The sequence below is a fragment of the Strongylocentrotus purpuratus genome, unplaced genomic scaffold (assembly GCF_000002235.5).
Source record: "Strongylocentrotus purpuratus isolate Spur 01 unplaced genomic scaffold, Spur_5.0 spur5_scaffold_16, whole genome shotgun sequence".
NCBI lineage: Eukaryota > Metazoa > Echinodermata > Echinoidea > Camarodonta > Strongylocentrotidae > Strongylocentrotus > Strongylocentrotus purpuratus.
This window is the reverse complement of record NW_022145601.1, coordinates 32,750,488-32,769,837: the sequence shown is the minus strand read 5'-3', so window position 1 is coordinate 32,769,837 and position 19,350 is coordinate 32,750,488. Positions and strand designations below refer to the sequence as shown.

The following is a 19,350-nucleotide window of genomic DNA, read 5'->3' as shown; positions in this document are numbered from 1 at the left end:
CAATGAACAAGAAAAGAGTAAATATCAGCAAATCCACTAGAAATAAGTTTCGATCAACGAAACATCCTCCCGCCCCACCGGATGAGGAGTCTTTCTGAAAGCTTGAAATTTCTCAAAACAAATACACTGTATATCATATGATTACATGCATGTGAATCATTACATATATTATATCAACAGTCTCAGTTCAAATGAGAACTCATTCTCTATTGTTCAGTTCGATCTAGTCAATATAACCTTCTGCTGGGTAAATTACGGCTAGTTTTGAAATCGGTCTCCGATACTCTCCGGAAACAGTTTTTAGCTTCACATTCCGAACTTTACCATCAGGTCCTGGATAAACCTGAATGATCCTAGCTATAGTCCACTTTCCACGTACTGCATTACTATCTGCAGTCATTACAACATCTCCTACACGAACGTTCCTACGATCTGCGTTCCACTTTCTGCATGGTACTAAAAGTGGTAGGACGTTTTGCGACCACCGCTTCCAAAAGGAATCTACTATCTGCTGAATGAATTCTACGCGATGACGCGGATTCTTGGTTTGCTTAAACGGACCTTGAGGAACATTTCTAGATGACCTACCTAACAATATATCATTGGGACTCAAATAACTTCCATCATCTGGGTCATTGCATTTCCGTCCTATCGGTCGCTCATTCATGAGATTAGCTACTTCGAGAAAACATGTTAACAACTCAAATGGAGTGAGCACCTGCTCACCGATTGCTTTCTTGATTGCAATTTTAGCACTCTTCACGAGCGATTCTGCGCACCCATTTTGGTGGGGTGCACCAGGGGTAATGAACTTCCACTGTACCCTTTTTTCCGCACAGAAATCTTTGAGCTCATCTTCACTCCATCCCGATATCATCTCGCGAAGTTCGCGTTGAGCTCCTACAAATTGGGTTCCATTATCGCTAAGAATCTGAGCTGGTTGTCCCCTCACTGCGAAGAATCTCCTTAAAACTTGGAGAAATTCCATTGTTGAACAATCAGTCGCGATTTCAAGATGAACTGCACGGGTGTTTAGGCATGTGAAGATTACACCATAGTGTTTGGCCCTCTTGTTACGACCAACTTTAACTTGAAATGGACCGAAATAATCACAGGACGTGTAATAAAACGGTGGAGTATGGGGTGCTAGGCGACTGCTGGGCAAATCAGCCATCTTCTGTGATTCACGCTTACATTCTGCTGACCTGCACTTTACACATCGATGCTTAACAGTTTTAGCTAGACGATGTCCCTGAAGAATCCAAAACTTACGTCTAGTCTTGGCGGTTGTTGTCTCAACTCCCGGATGTCCAATCTCATGAACATGACGTGTGATTAGAAGAGATATATGATGGCTAGCTGGCAGCAGAGCTGGTTGTTTAGATTCGTAGGATGTCACTAAGTTCTCCACTCTACCCCCTACTCTGATTATTCCTTTGTTGTCAAGGAAAGGAGTGAGAGTTTTGAATTCTCCTTTCTCAAATCTGCTCTTCAGACCTTTCTGAGCCTCCTTCGTCCAGTAGTGCTCAGCCTTCTCTAATTCTGCAGGAGTTAAAGTTACATCATCTTCCGGTATGGATGCTTTCATGAGCTTTGACTTGAGAATCTGCACATATCTGAAAACGTAGGCAGTCACTCTTACTAACTTTCGCCATTTTGAGAAGCGTTCACATTCAATGGGGGTGACTGTCATGTTGATGACTAAGACTGTCTGAGTCTTTCGTCTTTCTAGATTCTCAAGATTCTGATCGATTATAGCTTTGTCCACTGGCCACTCTGGTTCATTGAGGTGGAGAAAATTAGGACCGCACATCCATTCATCCATTAGTTCCTTCACTGCGATTCCTCTCGAAACTTTGTCTGCTGGATTATCTTCACCAGGAATGTGTTTCCAACTTGATGGGTCAGTGAGAGTCTGAATCTCCCCAACTCTACTTGATACGAAAGGCTTATATACCCTGGCTGAAGACTTGATCCACTGCAGAGTAATCATGCTGTCAGTGAAGAACACTACTTTCTCGACCTCTAGTCTCATCTCTTCGGTGATTGACTTGTAAAGTCTGGCAGCTAACACGGCAGCTTGTAATTCCAATCTCGGTATTGTCAATGCCTTTAACGGTGCTACCTTTGACTTTGATGCGATGAAGCGAGTCTCATACCTGTCATCTCTGGTTTGCCATCTCAGGTATGCACAAGCACCATATGCATTTTCGGAAGCATCAGAGAAAATGCACAACACTGGCTTGCCTTGAGCATCAGGAGGAGTAAGGCATCTTTCTAGTGATACTCCATTCAATCCTTTCATTTCCTCAAACAGAAGCCTCCATTCAGCATCTTCTTCTGGTGAAAGATGATCGTCCCAGTTGTAGCCTCTCTGCCACAATTTCTGCATACCTATCTTTGCTCTAACTATCACTGGTGCAGCAAATCCTATGGGGTCAAATATGTGGGCAATCTGACCAAGGATCTTTCTCTTAGTCAATTTTTCTTGACTCTCTCCATCTGTTGCTGATCTCATTACACTGTCTTTCAGCTTTACTTTGTAAGAGAAGGTGTCATTTTCTCTGTCCCAAACTACTCCAAGGACCTTCTCTTCAGCTATCTCTTCCAACAATTTCATCTTTCCCTGGGTGAGGTCTCCGACATCTGATTCATTTGAAATCCACCCTTTGACCTTGAAGCCACCTTCATTCAACACTTCATCCATCTCGGCGCTGAGTTTCCTGGCTTCATCTACAGTCCTTACAGAGTCGCAAATATCATCCATGTACACATTCCTCTTTAAAACAGCAGCTGCCCGAGGATGTGTACTCTCTCCTTGCTCTGCTGTAAGCTTAAGGGCAGTCTGGGCTATCGCAGGTGCAGGTTTGTCACCGAAAGTGACAACTTTCATCATATAGATGTCAGGTTCTCTGTGCTCATCCATGTCCCTCCATAGGAACCTGTGAACATGTTGGTCACTCTCTGGGATTGATACTCGATGATACATCTTAGATATATCCCCGCATAAGGCCACTTCGTTTTCCCTGAATCTCAGAAGTACTCCAATCAGATTGTTCAGGAGATCAGGGCCTTTCATCCAATACTCGTTTAATCGATGACCTTGGAATGATGCTGATGAATTGAAGACTATTCTGATAGGGGTGCTCTTCTTTTCTGGCCTTACAATCGCATGATGTGATATGTAATGAACTGGCCCTTCATAATTCTTGATATCTGCTGCTGTTAGTTTCTTAGCAAATCCCATTTCTTCCAGTTCATGAATTTGCTTGTTATAGGCCTCTGCATGCCCTGGATTTCTAGCAAGTCTCTTCTCAGTAGACTCCAGTATTTTCACTGCTTGACTTTTGTTATCTGGGAGTTCATGAGGATCCCGTTGCCATGGATAGGCTATCTCCCATTTCTTTCCTTTATTCTGCGAAGAAGCTCTGATGATTTCTTCCTCTATCTGTTCTTGCTTGGTTAGCTTGGTAGTCTCTTGGCACTGACAACCTACCCCTTGTGATTCCAGTCGCCAAAATTCTGACAGATCGGGGTTCTGGACTGCAACATGTAGCACATTCACACAAATGGTTCTCTTGTCTGTGCCGCCGAAGATTACCCATCCTAACGGAGTCTTTCTTGCGATACAGTTTTTTCTCTTCTTCAGTTTTCCACTTACAATGTATCTTGGATAGTCAACGCCTATCAGAACTTCTACAGGTCCACTATCTCGATTCAGGTTGGGAATATCGAACTGATCTGCTAGGTCTTTCACACTTACAGCTTCTTCCTCCGTGATTGAAGGTACACCTACAACTTCGATGAACTGATGTTTCTTGGATGTATTCGCTTCCCGAATCGGCACCTTGTATTTGAATGTCTCCAACTCTTCCTCAACTTCACCAAGTTTTTTAATGGTGATTCTAGTTCTGGTACCAGTCAAGTGGAGTTTCTCTGCTAGTGAGTTCTTGATCAAACTAACTTGTGAGCCGCTATCTAGCAGAACATTGGCTCTTGTCTGTAAATCACTGGTAATGTCTATGGTTAGGATTGGCAGAAGTGAAGCTCCGACAGTAGTTGCAACGTTAACGTTGTTTTTACTGCTCTCATTCTCTGATTGGTGACCCACTTCCATATGAAGCAAAGGATGATGGTAGTAAGTGCACCCTTGCTCTGGACACCTCTGCCTTCTTCTGCAGTTTGCCATGAAGTGATTTTTCCCTGCTTTTTTCAAACAGCTAAAGCAGCATCTGTTTTCTTTGAAGAACTTAAGTCTCTCTGGGGCACCCATAGATGTCAGGCGCTTACACTGATCGATCCAGTGTTCATCCGTCTTGCAATACCAGCATCGATGTTGTCTTTGAATTCGGTCCGGTGGCTGATCTTCATGACGTCTATCACTGTAGGCTGGTTTATTCTTCTCTTTCATTGACATTTGGTTGACGTTTGCTGAACGGCCTTCGCTTTGGGATCTCAATGGCGCTGAAGATCTAATTCGTGCCTTCATTTCTAGGTTTAACCATGTCAACAAAGTTTGAAGACCTGCAGTTTGCTTCTCTGTTTCTTGGTATCTAAACCAATTCTTTCTGTCATTAGGGCACATCTTTCTTTCTATGGTGGCTAGCATATGACTGTTGTCCATATCGCTCTTCTTCCCCACAAGCTTGAGGATGTTGTAGCTTCTTCTTACAAGATTAACCAATTCACAAAATCTATTATCCTCGTTTTCCTTCAAGGGTCTGAATTTGGTTAAGTCATTGATGATAGTATCTGCTACGATTCTGGGGTCGCCATACATAGAGTCCAAGAGCTCCCATGCCGCGTCATAATCACTTCCTATCCCTTGGATAATATCATGTGCACGGCCCACTAGACAGCTTCTCAAGATTGTCATGGCATCACGTTTTCCATACTGCGAATCAACCATGTGAATGAAGTCTGACTTGAATATCTCATAGTCCCGAACATCTCCAGCAAACTTGGGCAACTTTGGCTTCTCCACTTTAAAACTACACCTGGCAGCTGCCATGCTAGGAGAAGTGTCTGGACTCTGATCTGGAGGTGGAGGCGCACTTGTAGACTCCGGTGGTGTAGAAGCCTCTCTCTCTACCGGCGGCATCTCAAACTGTGATGATACTTGTTCTGCTGGTGTCTTAACGTCTGGGCTTGTTTGAGAACAGTAATCAGTGACAGTTATCTGTAGTTCCATGAATTCCTTCTGGCAATCATTTATCCACTGCTCCTCTGTCTCAAACTCAGCATCATCATCAAGAGTCAAAGCGAAATTTTCATGCGCTTCTTGTAATGCTTCAAATGCTTGCTCAACCTTGTCAAATGCAGATTGAACCTCTGGCTCTACTCGGTTGTTGTCAAGCAACATCTGAAGACCATTGCTGTGTCGTGTAAACCTGGCCTTCGCTCCCCTTCTCTTGAGTTTCAGTGACTTCTTGTCCTCCGCCATCGTAGTAATTCAGCGAAGCTCCAATAGAAATTGAATAGTATGATTTGCTGAGAACAAAAAGACGACTCTCTGCACGAAATTGTATTATGGCGTTGATTTGTACTTTAATCAAATGACCAACGATGTGAGTCAAATGTCGTCGAACAACGCAGTTCAGATGTTGAAGAATATATAATTCAATCTGCATAAAAAGAACAAACAAATTGAACCGGAAATTAGACATGTACCTTCAGTACCTTGATTAACACTGAATACATATTTGTCTAGACTATGAAGCTCTGAATTGTACTTCTTATATAAATAATAAACTTGACTGAACTATCAAAACATGTCTCTCTGTGTCATTATTGAATAATAACTGTTGTATCTTATCTTGCATCATGACCACTAGTCATCAGATACATATGTAGTCTAAATCATAATTATCTTCATGAAATATCTGCAATAATTACCTTGCAAATATGAAAGTGTAAACTACTCCAGTAATCCTTTTGTATTGGAAAATAAATCTCAAGCCATGTATATCAAGTTCAACTTGAGCAAAATTCAACTTGCAATATTATTATGCACATCACAACTCTTGCATAACTTTTCTCTAACCAAGTTAAAATAACCTAGCCCAGTTTGATTCATTTCAGACACTCAGTTAACATATAAATCCCTCATGCCTTTTTGATTTCTCCATTAATAATTGTTGTACAGATTTATAAGCTTTCATAAACATAAGCCCCTGACAAAAACACTCATTGATGTAAACAATGCAACAAATTGATGTGCTAACTTCAGTTTTGGTTTCATGCTCAAAACCTATGTAAATTGCACCTCCTTTTAAACACAGGAAAGTAACATTAAATTCTTGAAGAATTATTAATAAAAACAGCTTGACCTCATCTCGATAGTTATTTCCTTTCATACCCTTTTCCATTATAAGGATTATATTTTGTTTTCATATCTCATTTTTCCCACAAAACTTGTCGCATTCTTATATCTTACTGCAGCGACAGGAAATATGCAAATTAAATGCAAATGAACATAAACCACGAGAATTCACTTTTCGTTTCACATTTTAGTAATTTGTTCATAAAGTCATTAAACCTAATATTAAAGCAAACTTACTTCTTGGGCAGGAACTATAAACTTTCTTAAACATAATGAGAGTCGGCCAAACTTCTAGCTTGACGAAATCTGCACATACGGTTGAAATTTCAAGCCTTCGGTCGAAACTTGTGCCTCGGGTTTTCTGACATGTTTCGAAGCTAAAATTAGCCACCTATAAACGGCCGTAAACCGAAAAATCTATGGTATCTTTCAATGAACAAGAAAAGAGTAAATATCAGCAAATCCACTAGAAATAAGTTTCGATCAACGAAACAGGTTTCGTCAGAATCTTTCTTTTTAGGTGATCTGCCGTCTAGCGTAGTTCTTCTTTTTTTCCTTTTTTTTTCCGTATGGAATTTGTTTGGTTTATATCTTATGAATGACATGGTTTAATGACGATGAAATTGTCATGACATGTGCCATATGCAGGATCATTGAACCTAGCGAAAATATTTTTGATTCATGGCAATGATGCGTGGCGTCATTTAGGCGCCATTTTGTACGAGCCCACTGAAGGAAAACAATTCAATTTGATTCGATTAGGTAATATTTGGCATTGTTGTTTTGAATATATCTCGTCTATCTCTACTCCGATGTCTCCCATATGTTGTTATGTTGTAGCTGAGACTTTACTCTACAAACGAACCTAATTAATTAACAAATGATTTAATATTTGATCAAAAGATGGGATCGTGGTCAAAATTCCAATTTAAGGTGATATTATGGTTTCTATTTGTACGCGTTATATAAATGGAGGGTGGGATTTTTTTTCAAAGTCCTAATTTCTCATTGACTCTGTTTTATTTGATGTCAGATCAGCTGCGTAGTGTATCAAATCTCACAATGAGCTTGTAAATAGGCGTGTTATATGCGTGGAGGGTAGATATTTTTTGTAAAGACCAAATCACCCATTGAGTTTCTTCATGTGATATGTCTTGATCAAAGCGGCAGATCACCAAGTTCGTCTCCGTTACGAATTCAATGTCTAGTTGTGAAATATGTCTTGTCATTTGCGATGCATGAATACACTTTAAATCCAATCTCTGTATCATGGGACACTGCTTCATAGGGATAAAACAATGAGAAATGCTCCAAAACGCCTTTCCCACTTTTACAAGACATTTCCTTAAAGAAACAAAACAAAACATAAAATTGCTCTAAGACTAAAACAGAATGATTAATCTCTTATAGGAGTATGTCACATGCAACGGCGTCAATTTCTCCTGAGTCAATTTTGGCATACTAGACAAATTTTTTACTTTACATCTAAAAATGCTTTAACCAAAACGAATGTACATTGACTCCAAACCGACCACTTTTTGACTAATTGGGGGTAATTTCATTGTTTGTTCTCCTGCACATGGTCTAGCTGATGTTGGTCTGGTGTGGTGTCGGCATTACCCTCCATATTTCACGAACATGACGCTGCATAGACCAAATGTGAGTGTTGTTACCAACCCATCTCGTACTGTTTGGAATCAACACATGTATTCTGACAATGCATTTTCTGTATGTAGAGAGTAACATGTTACCTGGTCTATTCCCAATGAACCACTGAACAGACGCATCATCTCTGTTAGGTACACACTCTAGGTCGACCACGCTACCTGCTGCAACCGTCAAAATGCTAGGAGATCTCTCTGTAAAGGCAAGGGCCTCACTGTGTCGACTCTCGTTGAACCTTCTCTCTACGTTTGGAGAATATGCAACTGTTACATTCTTAGAACGTAACCAATGAAGATATCTAGAGACGGTTGTGTAGAACCCGTATTCCCCCACCTTATTACACCCGACGCCCCAGCTTACAATACCCAGTTGATACCACCGTCCATCATCATGACGAAAAGCAAATGGACCCCCACTGTCGCCTCGGCAAGCGTCCCGCAGCGGACTGTGGTAACCTGCACAAAACATGCTGTCAGTAAACTCCCCTTCTTTCTCATGAACACTCTCCTCGCAAATGTGCCGGTCAACAATAGGTAGCTCCACCTCCTTCATAAACCGGTTGGTTGGACCACTGAAAGTCTCTTGTCCCCATCCGGTCACGCGTCCGGTCGTGCGTTCGTGGATACTGGTCTCCATGAGACGACTGGACAGACCCCAAGGGGCCAGGCAAATAGGACGAATGTAAGGAGTGAACTCCCACAGTGGTGGGTCGATACGTATCAGGGCAATGTCATTATCAAGGTTTATCTTGTTATAATCTTCATGCACAATTATTTCCGCTGGCTGTCGGCTCTTTTCCGACTCTTCTCTTTCGTTTGAATCATGGTCACCGAAAAATAAATTCATGTTTTCCTTTTTAATCAAGTTTTTGTTCTTGTCAAACATGCAATGCGCAGCAGTCAAAATCCACCTCTGGTCCAGGAGTGTCGCACCGCAGATGAAGGTCCATGGATCCCGTGCATTCTCAGGCCTGTATTCCCAGATTCGGACCATGTAGGGCGCCGAACCGTGATTTGCTATAATTCCTCCGACCACACGGCCTGAGACTGCTTCGTTTGTATGTTCGCTGCTCCATTCGCTTGATATTCCAACTTCCTCGGGTTGAGCAACTATTACTTGAGCTGGTGAGGGAGTAGTTTGTGATTTGCTCTCTTTCCAGTAAGTAATTGTGCCGCAAACTAGGAATATAACAATACAAAAAAGTACTTGTAGTCATTTATGTAAGTTAGAGTAGAGATCAATAAAAGCTCATTTCAGCATCTTAATATATGACATTCAATGAATTAGAAGCGAGTTATTCCCATTGAGTGAAAATACAAATATTGTATCTACATAATATTAGCTTTCTGTAACCATGTTAATAGGCTAATAATAGTAGAGGCTGGTAGTAGTATAGTAGACATAGTAGAAGTAGTAGTAGAAGTACCGGGAGGAGTAGTAGTAGCAGCAGTAAGCAGTAGCAATGGTAGTAGTACTAGTAGTAGTATAGTAGTAGTAGTAGTATTAGTTAGTAGTAATAGTAGCAGCGGTGGTGGATCCAGGATTTTCCACAAGGGAGGCCAAAGCCAACGTGTACGCTAGCCTGCGGACGCTCTCGAGTTTTTTCAATTCAGCTTATTTCATTTTTTTTTTTTTTTTCTTCTTTTTTCCCCTCTCTTTTTCCTTTTTTCTCTCTCTCTTTCTATATATTCTCTCTTTTTCCCTATTCTCTAATGTCAGGCCGCCACAAAAAGGGGAGGGTCGCGGTCGATTCGCATCCCCCCACCCCCTCCCCCACTCATCACATCCAATATAGCCGACCCGTCACTCAGAATAGCAATTTGTTTTCTACATTTTTAAGGTGCTCTGCCGCGTAGCGTAGCAGAGCACCTATTGATTTTGTCAGAATATAAGTTTTTTCTTCCTTTTTCCTTTCTTTCTGTATGAATTTTGTTCGTTTCATATCTCATGAATGACTTGTCATTTCTGAATGATATTCGATGTGCATATATAAACTTGACCTCAGGGGTAACATTTTTGTCACACCTATGTCAGTGCGCGCGTCATGGCGTATTCATTCCCGTGCGTCAAACTTTAAATAAAATTAATCTGAATCTGAATCTGAATCTGAAAGAGGCTTAAGCTTGGGAATATAGAGGGCAGCACACGGACGGGCGATACCTACGCTATATCTTGCGAACTTGTTACGCACGACCGAGTCTAGTCTTGCCGCACCCGATTTATCCCGAGTTTCGATTGACTGTTTCTAATTTAGTTTTGAAATATCAACTTTATTGATATGTGATTAATTAAATACATCTAGAATTACACATTATTATAGGTCAGTAAAATAAATTTATTTGCAATTAAATCTTGCAAGTTTTATTTGATATTTGATGGGAGTTTGAAGATTATGTTATGTATTATGGTCTATGTCCAAGCATTGTTAGATCACGTATAGCGAGCACGCAACGTACGCGTACATGATTTCACTTGGTATGCCCTGTGCCTACACTACAAATGTTCATGCAGACTTCCTATGACTGTATTATGTACGATTAAAAGTATTACGCGTGGTACTCCGATTTACCGCTCCGATGTTGTATTGGCGAGTTGTATTGGCGAGTTATGGCGAGTAGCTCTTCTTGTAACTCGGGATAACTCGCGACAACTCGGTATGGCTCGGCGTAACTTTTTACAACATTAGGGGGTTTTCGTTTGTCACGTCGACATAGTCGACGTCAAAGATGTGACGTCATTTCGGCGATCTGCGCATGCGTCGGGTCGTCTGGCGTCGTCAGGCCAAATTTGCGAACCCGTTCATCGATGATTTGAGGTTCGTCAGAAAACTAGTGACCCGTCATCAGAATGACGTCATCTTGCTACATCGCAGCGTAAATCGGAAAGTAAAAACAGAAAGAGAAAGTGATAGAATGATAAAAACAAAGAATAACTTGAGAAATTTATTTATTTATTTATTTATTTATTAAAACATCTTTATACAGGATAATATGTTCAGGTATACTGTTTTTCAACATGGTCCTGTTAACATTAAAAAGCAAATCACATGTGAAATATATAACAACGTTTCAAATAATCTGTATATGTTGACATAAAATTTAAACAAAATAGTAATAACTCAGAAATATAAGTATCATTAGAAATAACATACTATTGTATTATACATTTTACTAAAATACTTTAAAAAGAATATATACAAAAAAGAACAATAGATATAAAAATATTTACAAAAATTAAATTAAAAATAAAACTTCTTATAAATCACTTTAAAAGTTTCAATTGTTTGGGCATTTTGTATAAAGTGGGGAATGTCATTCCATCGCTTAGCACCGGAAAATTTAAGGGCTTGTTTAAAAATTGAGAGGTGGGCTTCAGGTGGGACTACATTAAGACTATCATTGTTCCTAGTATGGTGATTATGTCGTTCACAAAACATTTCGATATCATTACAAAGCTGTGGAGGGGCTAGACCATGTATACATTTGAACATTTGTGTGGCAAGAAAGTAGTCTTTTCTTTCATTAATGTCTTGCCAAGCTAATTTTTTTGAAAGAAACATTCAGGTCAAAGTTGCCAGTAATATAACGTGCGGCTCGTTTTTGTAATCTTTGTAGTTTAGTTTTATGTTTATCTGCACTGTTGGCCCAGACAGAAATACCATAATCGATGCAGGGTTGTATTGTAAATTTATAAAGAGTGTTCAGTAAAGAAGAACTAAGAAATTTCCTCAGTTTTCCAAGGGAACGGATCTTGTATCCAATAGATTTACATAGGTTATTTACATGAATATCCCATTTTAAATCTTCATGAATTTCAACGCCTAAGTATCGTATGGACTTGACCTGCTCAATTTCAATTCCATCAATATATATTTTCAGAATGTCATGAGAACGCGTTTGCAATAATATACTCTTTGTTTTGTCAACATTAATTCTTAGGTGGTTTTGTTTGTACCAATTATTAATAGAATCAATATTTGATTGGAGTATAGAGGTTATTGTTTGCATATCTTTCCCTATTTCAAATAAAATAACATCATCAGCATATATTGTTAGATTACCAGATTTGATTGATTGTGATATATCATTGATAAAAAGTAAAAATATAATCGGGGCAAGTACTCCTCCTTATGGTACCCCTACTGACAGTTCCTTTTTTGCAGAAAGTTTACCTTGCGAGAATACAGCTTGTTTTCTTTCCTTCAGATAACTTGAAAACCATCTTAGCATGTTTTCAGCAATACCATATTGCTGCATTTTGAAAAGTAGAATATCATGGTCTACACTATCGAAACATTTCGATATATCTAAGAAACAAGCCCCAACTTTTTCTTTTTCATTGAATGCATCAAAAAATTCATCGACAACTCTATGCAGACAAGTTGTCGTTGAATGTTTCGGTAGGAAAGCATGTTGTTCAATATTGATAAGATTGTGTTTAAGAAGATAACGTAGCAGTTGTTCCTGAATTTCTTTTTCTATTATTTTAGGGATATGGCTCACAACAGAGATGGGACGGTAGTTTGTTTCTTCATTCCTAGAACCTTTTCCCTTATATATTGGAGTTGTCCTAGCCAATTTCCAGTCTTCTGGTACATCTCCACATTGTATGCTTGAATTAAAAATATCTGTTAAGGATTCATATATATATATATATATACGGTGCTGCTATTTGGAGTAACCTTGTATCAAATCCTAGTACATCAGTATTACTATTTTTATCTAAAAGAAGCAAATATTTAAGTATTTTCTCCTTTTTCAGAGACTCTACTTTGAATTCATACATACATGTTGGGTTTTTCCATTTGATAGACTTACTCTGAGGAAATGATTGTGAAATATTATTACCAACATTAACAAAGAAATCATTCATTTTATCACTGTCTATACAACAAGATGATGAACTATCATTTTAGTCATGCCTGTTACCTGTTGCATTTCTTTCCATAATTTCTTACCATTATTACTATATTTCTTAGACACATCATTGAAGTAAGCCTTTTTCTTTTCATTTCTTAATCTGTTAACATAATTCTTACACTTCACATATTCACAATGATCATCATGAGATTTCGTTGAGTCAGCTTTACTCTTCAAATGATCTCGTTTATACATGAGCTGAATAATGTCATTAGTAATCCAAGGGCAATATCGATCTTTTACCCGTACTTCTTTAAAAGGTGCATAACCATCACTTATTTTCAAGAAAGTTTCTTTCCAGGATATCCATGCCAAAGTCAGAGGCAGAGAATTTTCGTTAGACAATTCAAAAATATTATTGGTTTTAAAAGCTTCAAGGAAGCGGGCTTCGTCGAATTGCTTGAAATCCCGAAACCGCCTCAATTTATGAATTTCTTTTGTATTTTTTAAATCAATGACAGTTTGTACAAGATAGTGATCACTCAATGATATATTAAGTACGTCAGTTAAAATATGTTTTTCAGGTATAGTGCTCAAAATGTGATCAATACAGGTTGCTGATTTTGTAGTAACTCTCGTGGGCTTGGTGACCAATTGGGTTAATAGAAATAAATTCTCCAAGTAATGAACAGGATTACCATGAAGAGTTTCATTAAGTTTATAATCGACATTGAAATCCCCGAGTATAAGTAATTCCATATTTGTGTCATTTGCCTTCTCAAAATTTTCTGTGATCTTCTCAAAATACTCAGTATTTGTATCAGGAGGTCTATAAATACAACATACAAGTAACTTTGCTAGTTTCAGCCCTTGAATTTCAAGCCAGATTAATTCAAGGGAATTGTCATAAAGATCACTTCTCTCAATGAATGATAAGGTACTTTTTATATAGATACAAACGCCACCATCTCGGCGACCATCATTTCTATCTCGCCGATAGAGGGAGTACCCATTTATTTTCACAATTTCACTAGCAATAGAATTATTTAACCAGGTCTCAGATAGACATAAAATATCAAAGTTCATAGTTTTCAACAAATGATTAATTTCGTCAAGTTTATCATACAAGCTTCGCACATTCAAATGAGCTACTTTCAAGCCCTTTGCTTTGTGAGTGTTCAAGTTTTTCACTTGCTTTTTAGGAGAATGTTTCTTTAGTGCATCATTATCGGCACAGTCTTCCTGGCCTGCTTTTTAGCAGGTATATGTATTCTTGCAGAATTTACGTTTGTGTCCAGTTTCATTGCAGAGGTCAAGGGTGTCGATTTGTATCCGTGGTTGGGGGGGATGATAGGTGCCAAAATATTTTCGGCAATGGATAAAAGCAACCAAGAGGTAGAAGCGTGTGGCAAGTTGCACCCCTTCCTACGCGAGTAGCGCGGAAGCTCTGACGTTTCATTAGATTATTAAAGAAAGAAGACGATTCGACGTACCATTCTCAACTCTTAATTCTTGTTTGAATCAAGTTCCCCTTCTTCCGCGCGTAGCGCGGAAGCTCTGACGTTTTATTAGATTATTAAAGAAAGAAGACGATTCTATGTACCATTCTCGACTCTTAATCCTTGTCTTAATTCATTTTCGCCCATTCCTGCGCGAAGCGCGGAAGCTTTCACATTTTATTACATTATTGGAGAATGAAGACGATATGTTGTACCGTGTCCTTCATGAATTCAGTTTCCCTCCGGAAGCTTAAACGTTTCAATAAATTATTACTCTTAATCCTTGTCTGTATTCATTTTCGCCCATTCCGCGCGTAGCGCGGAAGCTTTCACGTTTCATTAAATTATTAGTAAAAGAAGACGATATGTTGTATCGCGTACTTTGACGTTTCATTTGATTATTACTCTTAACCCAGGTCTGAATTCAGTTCCCCCTAACAGCTCTGCCCTTTTCACTAAATTATCAGAGAAAGAAGACGATTCTTTGTACTGTTCTCTATATTAATCCCTGTTTGAATCAAGTTCACCTTCCTCCGCGCGTAGCCCGGAAGCTCTGACGTTTCATTAGATTATTAAAGAAAGAAGACGATACGAAATACCATTCTCAACTCTTAATTCTTGTTTGTATCAAGTTCCCCCTCCTCCGCGCGTAGTGCGGAAGCCCTGACGTTTCATTAGATTATTAAAGAAAGAAGACAATTCGATGTACCATTCTTGACTCTTAATCCTTAATGTTTGAATCAAGTTCCCCTTCCCACGCGTGGAAGCTCTGACGTTTATAGATTATTACTCTTCATCCAGGTCTGAATTTAGTTCCCCCCTAACAGCTTTGCCCTCTTCATTAACTTATTAGAGAAAGAAGACGATTCGTTGTATTGTTCTCTGTATTAATCCTTGTCTGAATTAAGTTTTCCCACTGAAAATAAGTTGGGTCACAAATAAGTTGTGACATAATAATCTTTCTCCAAAAATGAAAAATGTTTTAGGAAATATCAGGAAATAAAATGAGTGAAAAAAATAAAAATAAAGATACAATGACGTGAATTTTAAAAAGGGTGAACGGAAACAACATGACAACTAGTGAACTATTTTATAAGTCATACTAATGTCCGAAAATCTTTCTCCTTGTCTCCGATCTCATAACGAAATCGTAACAGAGTTCATCTATGTTTACACTTTCCAGGATTGTCTGATGTGCATTGCAGATTGCTACTTTTGCGCTTCGCGCTTAACGTTTAGCTCGTTGCTTTTTGACGCTGCGTCTTTGCATTTGGCGCACTGCATTTCTATGATGCTGTTGATTGAACAAATTAAATAAATTCATCAATTCCTGATGAAGCCGTATGAGCGAGAATTCAATTTATTCTTGTCTCATATACGGTTGTCTTATTTACTTCGTATATATGTATGTATTATGAAAATGAGAAAGCAAAATGTGTATATTGATGGTCATCTTGCGAGTAATAACCATTAACTACTCTCATCGGGCTCTCATCATTCATTTTTCTCTTCATTTTTTTTTTTGATGGTGAATTATTGGGGGGGGGGGATGATTGTACAGGCCATCCCCCCCCCCACCTGAAATATTGGGGGGATATATCCCCCCCCCCCCCCCATCCCCCCGGGATCGACACCCATGGCAGAGGTAGCACCTAATCTTTTCTCCAAAGCGGCAGTGTATGTGCTTGTGATTTGTTTCACCACAGTAAAAACATCCTGTGTAGCGAGGGGAAGAAACAGCATGCGCATAGCTCATTGTAGGAGGTTGCAGTTGCGGTCCTTCAGACACATATGACGCAGTTTGCTGATGCGGATTCTGCATTGCCATGGAGAAAGGTTGCGGGTTAAGTGGGAAAGGGTGGCGAGTGGCGTAGGTGGAGGATAAAGTCCTCCGATCAACATGTATTTGTTGAACATCATTTGAGATGGAGAATACAGGTTTATCGTTTTGATCATCTCTCTGTAATCAACTATCTCGCTCTGAGTTGATGTGGTGGATAAGATTCTGGGCGAATACATTAACCCCTTCAGGACTGAGATGTATGCCATCATTGCATAGATGTTGAATTGGCTCGATAGAGTCGTTGTTGATGAAGTCCCATCCGTGGGATAGGGCCATTGATTTTAGTCGACTGTTGGTGTCATTCAATTTGTTGAGGAGGTCACTTTGATACGCTCTCCTTTTGATGATGGAGCTAATCGTAATCGCATTCACGGAAGAGCATTCACCTAGGATTTGAAGGGCCAGTGACTCCACTTTTTTCTCTATTGTTGTTGAGTCATTCATCGCCATATTGTTTGATCCGACGTGGATGATGACGTGGATGATGACCGTTTGGGGCAGAAAAGGTGATATAGAAGGAAGAAACAAAGAATAACATAAGGAAAGACAGAAAGAGAAAGTGATATAATGATAAAAACAAAGAATTACATAAGAAAAGATAAAAGAAGGAAGAAACAAAGAATAACATAAGGAAATACAAAAAGAGAAATTGATAGAGTGATAAAAACAAAGTATAACTTAAGAGAAGATGATAGAAGGAAAAACTAAGAATAACATAAAGAAAGACAGAAAGAGAAGATGATAGAAGGAAAAAACTAAGAATAAAATAAGGAAAGACAGAAAGAGAAAGTGATAGAATAATAAAAACAAAGAATAACATAAGAGAAGATGAAAGAAGGAAGAAACAAAGAATAACATAAGGAAAGACAGAAAGAGAAGGTGAAAGAAGGGAAAAAACAAAGAATAACATAAGGAAAGACAGAAAGAGAAAGTGAAAGAAGGAAAAAACAAAGAATAACATAAGGAAAGACAGAAAGAGAAGGTGAAAGAAGGAAAAAACAAAAAATAACATAATGAAAGACAGAAAGAGAAGGTGAAAGAAGGAAAAAACAGAGAATAACATAAGGAAAGAGAGAAAGAGAAGGTGAAAGAAGGAAAAACAAAGAATATCAATAGAGAGAGTATAATAGAATAATAAACGAAGAATAAAATAAGAAGTGGAAGAAGGAGAAATTGAATAAGCGCGTGCGGAGGTCATTACGTCATCGTGAAGAGAACGGGTGTCGACTAAAAACGAAAAGGGTTATAAGGTAGTGAACAGGACGGGTGTCTGACGCCAATTCGCATCGTTAGAGGACGGGAACGCCGTCCTCGTCCAAACAAACGAAAAGCCCCTAATAATTTACGGCTCTCCTCGAAGTCGCGAGCAGTTCACAAATTGTGAACATGTTCAAAATTTTCACTGACTCGTTGCAACTCGAGGTGAACTCTTTTACACTCGTAATGTACCCGCATTACTCGTAACATGCTTGCACTGCACTCTGCATAACTCGTAGCAACTCGCCACTTTCAAGTATACGCGAGTGCTATTCGCGAGTTTCCAAGAGTTGAGTATGAGCACGACGGTAGTATTGCGAGTCATGCCGAGTTGCCTACGATCTGAACGCGAGTTAAGACAGAGTACGGGGACTTCAGGCGAGTTTCGTATGAGCATGAGCAGAGTGCAGGGCGAGCATAACGAGCATGACGAGCGCACAATGATACGTCAGCTGGCCTACAGTTGTGCAGAGGATCAAGACCCGTTCTTCCTCCAACATATCGAGCAAATATGCTTCTGGCATCCATCTTTATTTTATATGCTTCTGGCATCCATCTTTATTTTGGAGAACGCCAATATCAGAGGCAGCCCTCTCCGGGAGGCAGGGAAGCAGGGAAGCAGGGAGGGGGCAGGGGGTAAAGTGCCCCCACTTTTTCAAGTACTCGTAATGTGCCCGGCCCTTTTTACATAGGAAAGTGCCCCTTTATCTTTGAAAAGTGCCCCTATTAATTTGTAGAAGTGCCCCTACCTCTTTTCACCTCTCATAAGTGCCTCTTTTTTGACAAGTGCCCCTTTTCCTTCGACAATTTCCCATTTTCCTTTGCAACAAGTGCCCACTTTACCTCTGATGATTTTCCTTATTCAAATCTGAGATGTGCCTCTTTTATTTTGAAAATTGCCCCTTTTCCTTTGTAAGAAGTGCCCCTTTCCCTGTTAGTAACTACCCACTTTTTAACTCGGATACGCGCACCTTATATTTTCACATGTTCTCTTTTTCCTTTCTAATAAGGGACCTATCCCTTTTTAATAAATGCCCCTTTTCACCTCTTATAAATGCCCCTATCAAAATCAGATAAGAGCCCCTTTTCCGTCGAAAAATGCCCGTTTCCTATTTTCATAAGTGCCCCTTTTCATCCCTGGTGAGTGCCTCTTTAAGAAGGTGTAAGAAGTGCCCCATTTTCAACTCTGATAATTACTTTTTGTACTTTGAAACGAGCTCCTTTACTTTTCTGATGAGTGTCCCCTTTTCCTATCATCATTAAACGCGCCCCTAATTTCAAGCGATTAACAGCACCTCCTTCTAAAGCTCGTTCGCATTTATAAATGATTATGTTACTTATCAAAGCCTTTTCAGTCTTCCGTTATAAACAAAATCAGGATGTTTTTTTTGCTCTTCATCAGATTTAATTTTTCGAACTACGTCCTCACAAATCTTTAAAAATGTCCTCGCCCCGTTCGCTCAGTCGCAAATAAATTAGAGGACCATCACACTCAACTGCAAATTATGATGCTTAAACAATATCTTGTACTGTGTACAAAGTGAAACAAATATTGAAATCATCCCTGATAATGTGATCGCAATTTAAGGGTATATACCAACGTCTAAAACATTGTTTATTTTCGCTTTGAAATTTCTTTTTGAAGGTGCCCTTTTTTCTTGGTGCCCCCTCCCCCTCCAACTCCGCCCCTGGCCAAAATGATGCATTTCCCGCCCCTTGATCGCATATGAATTGTTGAAAACTCTTATCACTCGTTAGAAGATCTTAATAACTCGTTGGTTGATCGGTACAAGTCGTACACAAGTCATCGCAACTTATGCCGAACTCGCGTGACTCGTAATGCGCTCGGTTCACTCGTACATCCATCGTAGGAAACTCGATAATGCGTCGTATGTTAATTCATGC

At 39.3% G+C, this 19,350-nt stretch overlaps 2 protein-coding genes and 1 long non-coding RNA gene across 3 annotated transcripts; all 3 read right to left on the bottom strand.

Moving 5' to 3' along the window:
* Positions 1–223: 223 nt before the first annotated feature.
* On the bottom strand, positions 224–5,443 carry LOC115924744. Its single transcript, XM_030987535.1, has one exon. The coding sequence runs from the start codon at positions 5,441–5,443 to the stop codon at positions 224–226; it is 5,220 nt and encodes a 1,739-aa protein (XP_030843395.1).
* Positions 5,444–5,527: 84 nt separating this feature from the next.
* Positions 5,528–6,753, bottom strand: LOC115924644. Its single transcript, XR_004064412.1, has 2 exons — positions 6,560–6,753; positions 5,528–5,624 (listed from the first exon to the last, which is right to left on the bottom strand). It is a non-coding gene; the product is annotated as an uncharacterized LOC115924644 (long non-coding RNA).
* Positions 6,754–7,710: 957 nt separating this feature from the next.
* Positions 7,711–9,155, bottom strand: LOC115924790 (coagulation factor VII-like). Its single transcript, XM_030987618.1, has one exon. It carries the CDS (start codon positions 8,978–8,980, stop codon positions 7,907–7,909), a length of 1,074 nt encoding a protein of 357 aa, XP_030843478.1. The 5' UTR covers positions 8,981–9,155; the 3' UTR covers positions 7,711–7,906.
* Between the last annotated feature and the right edge of the window lie 10,195 nt (positions 9,156–19,350).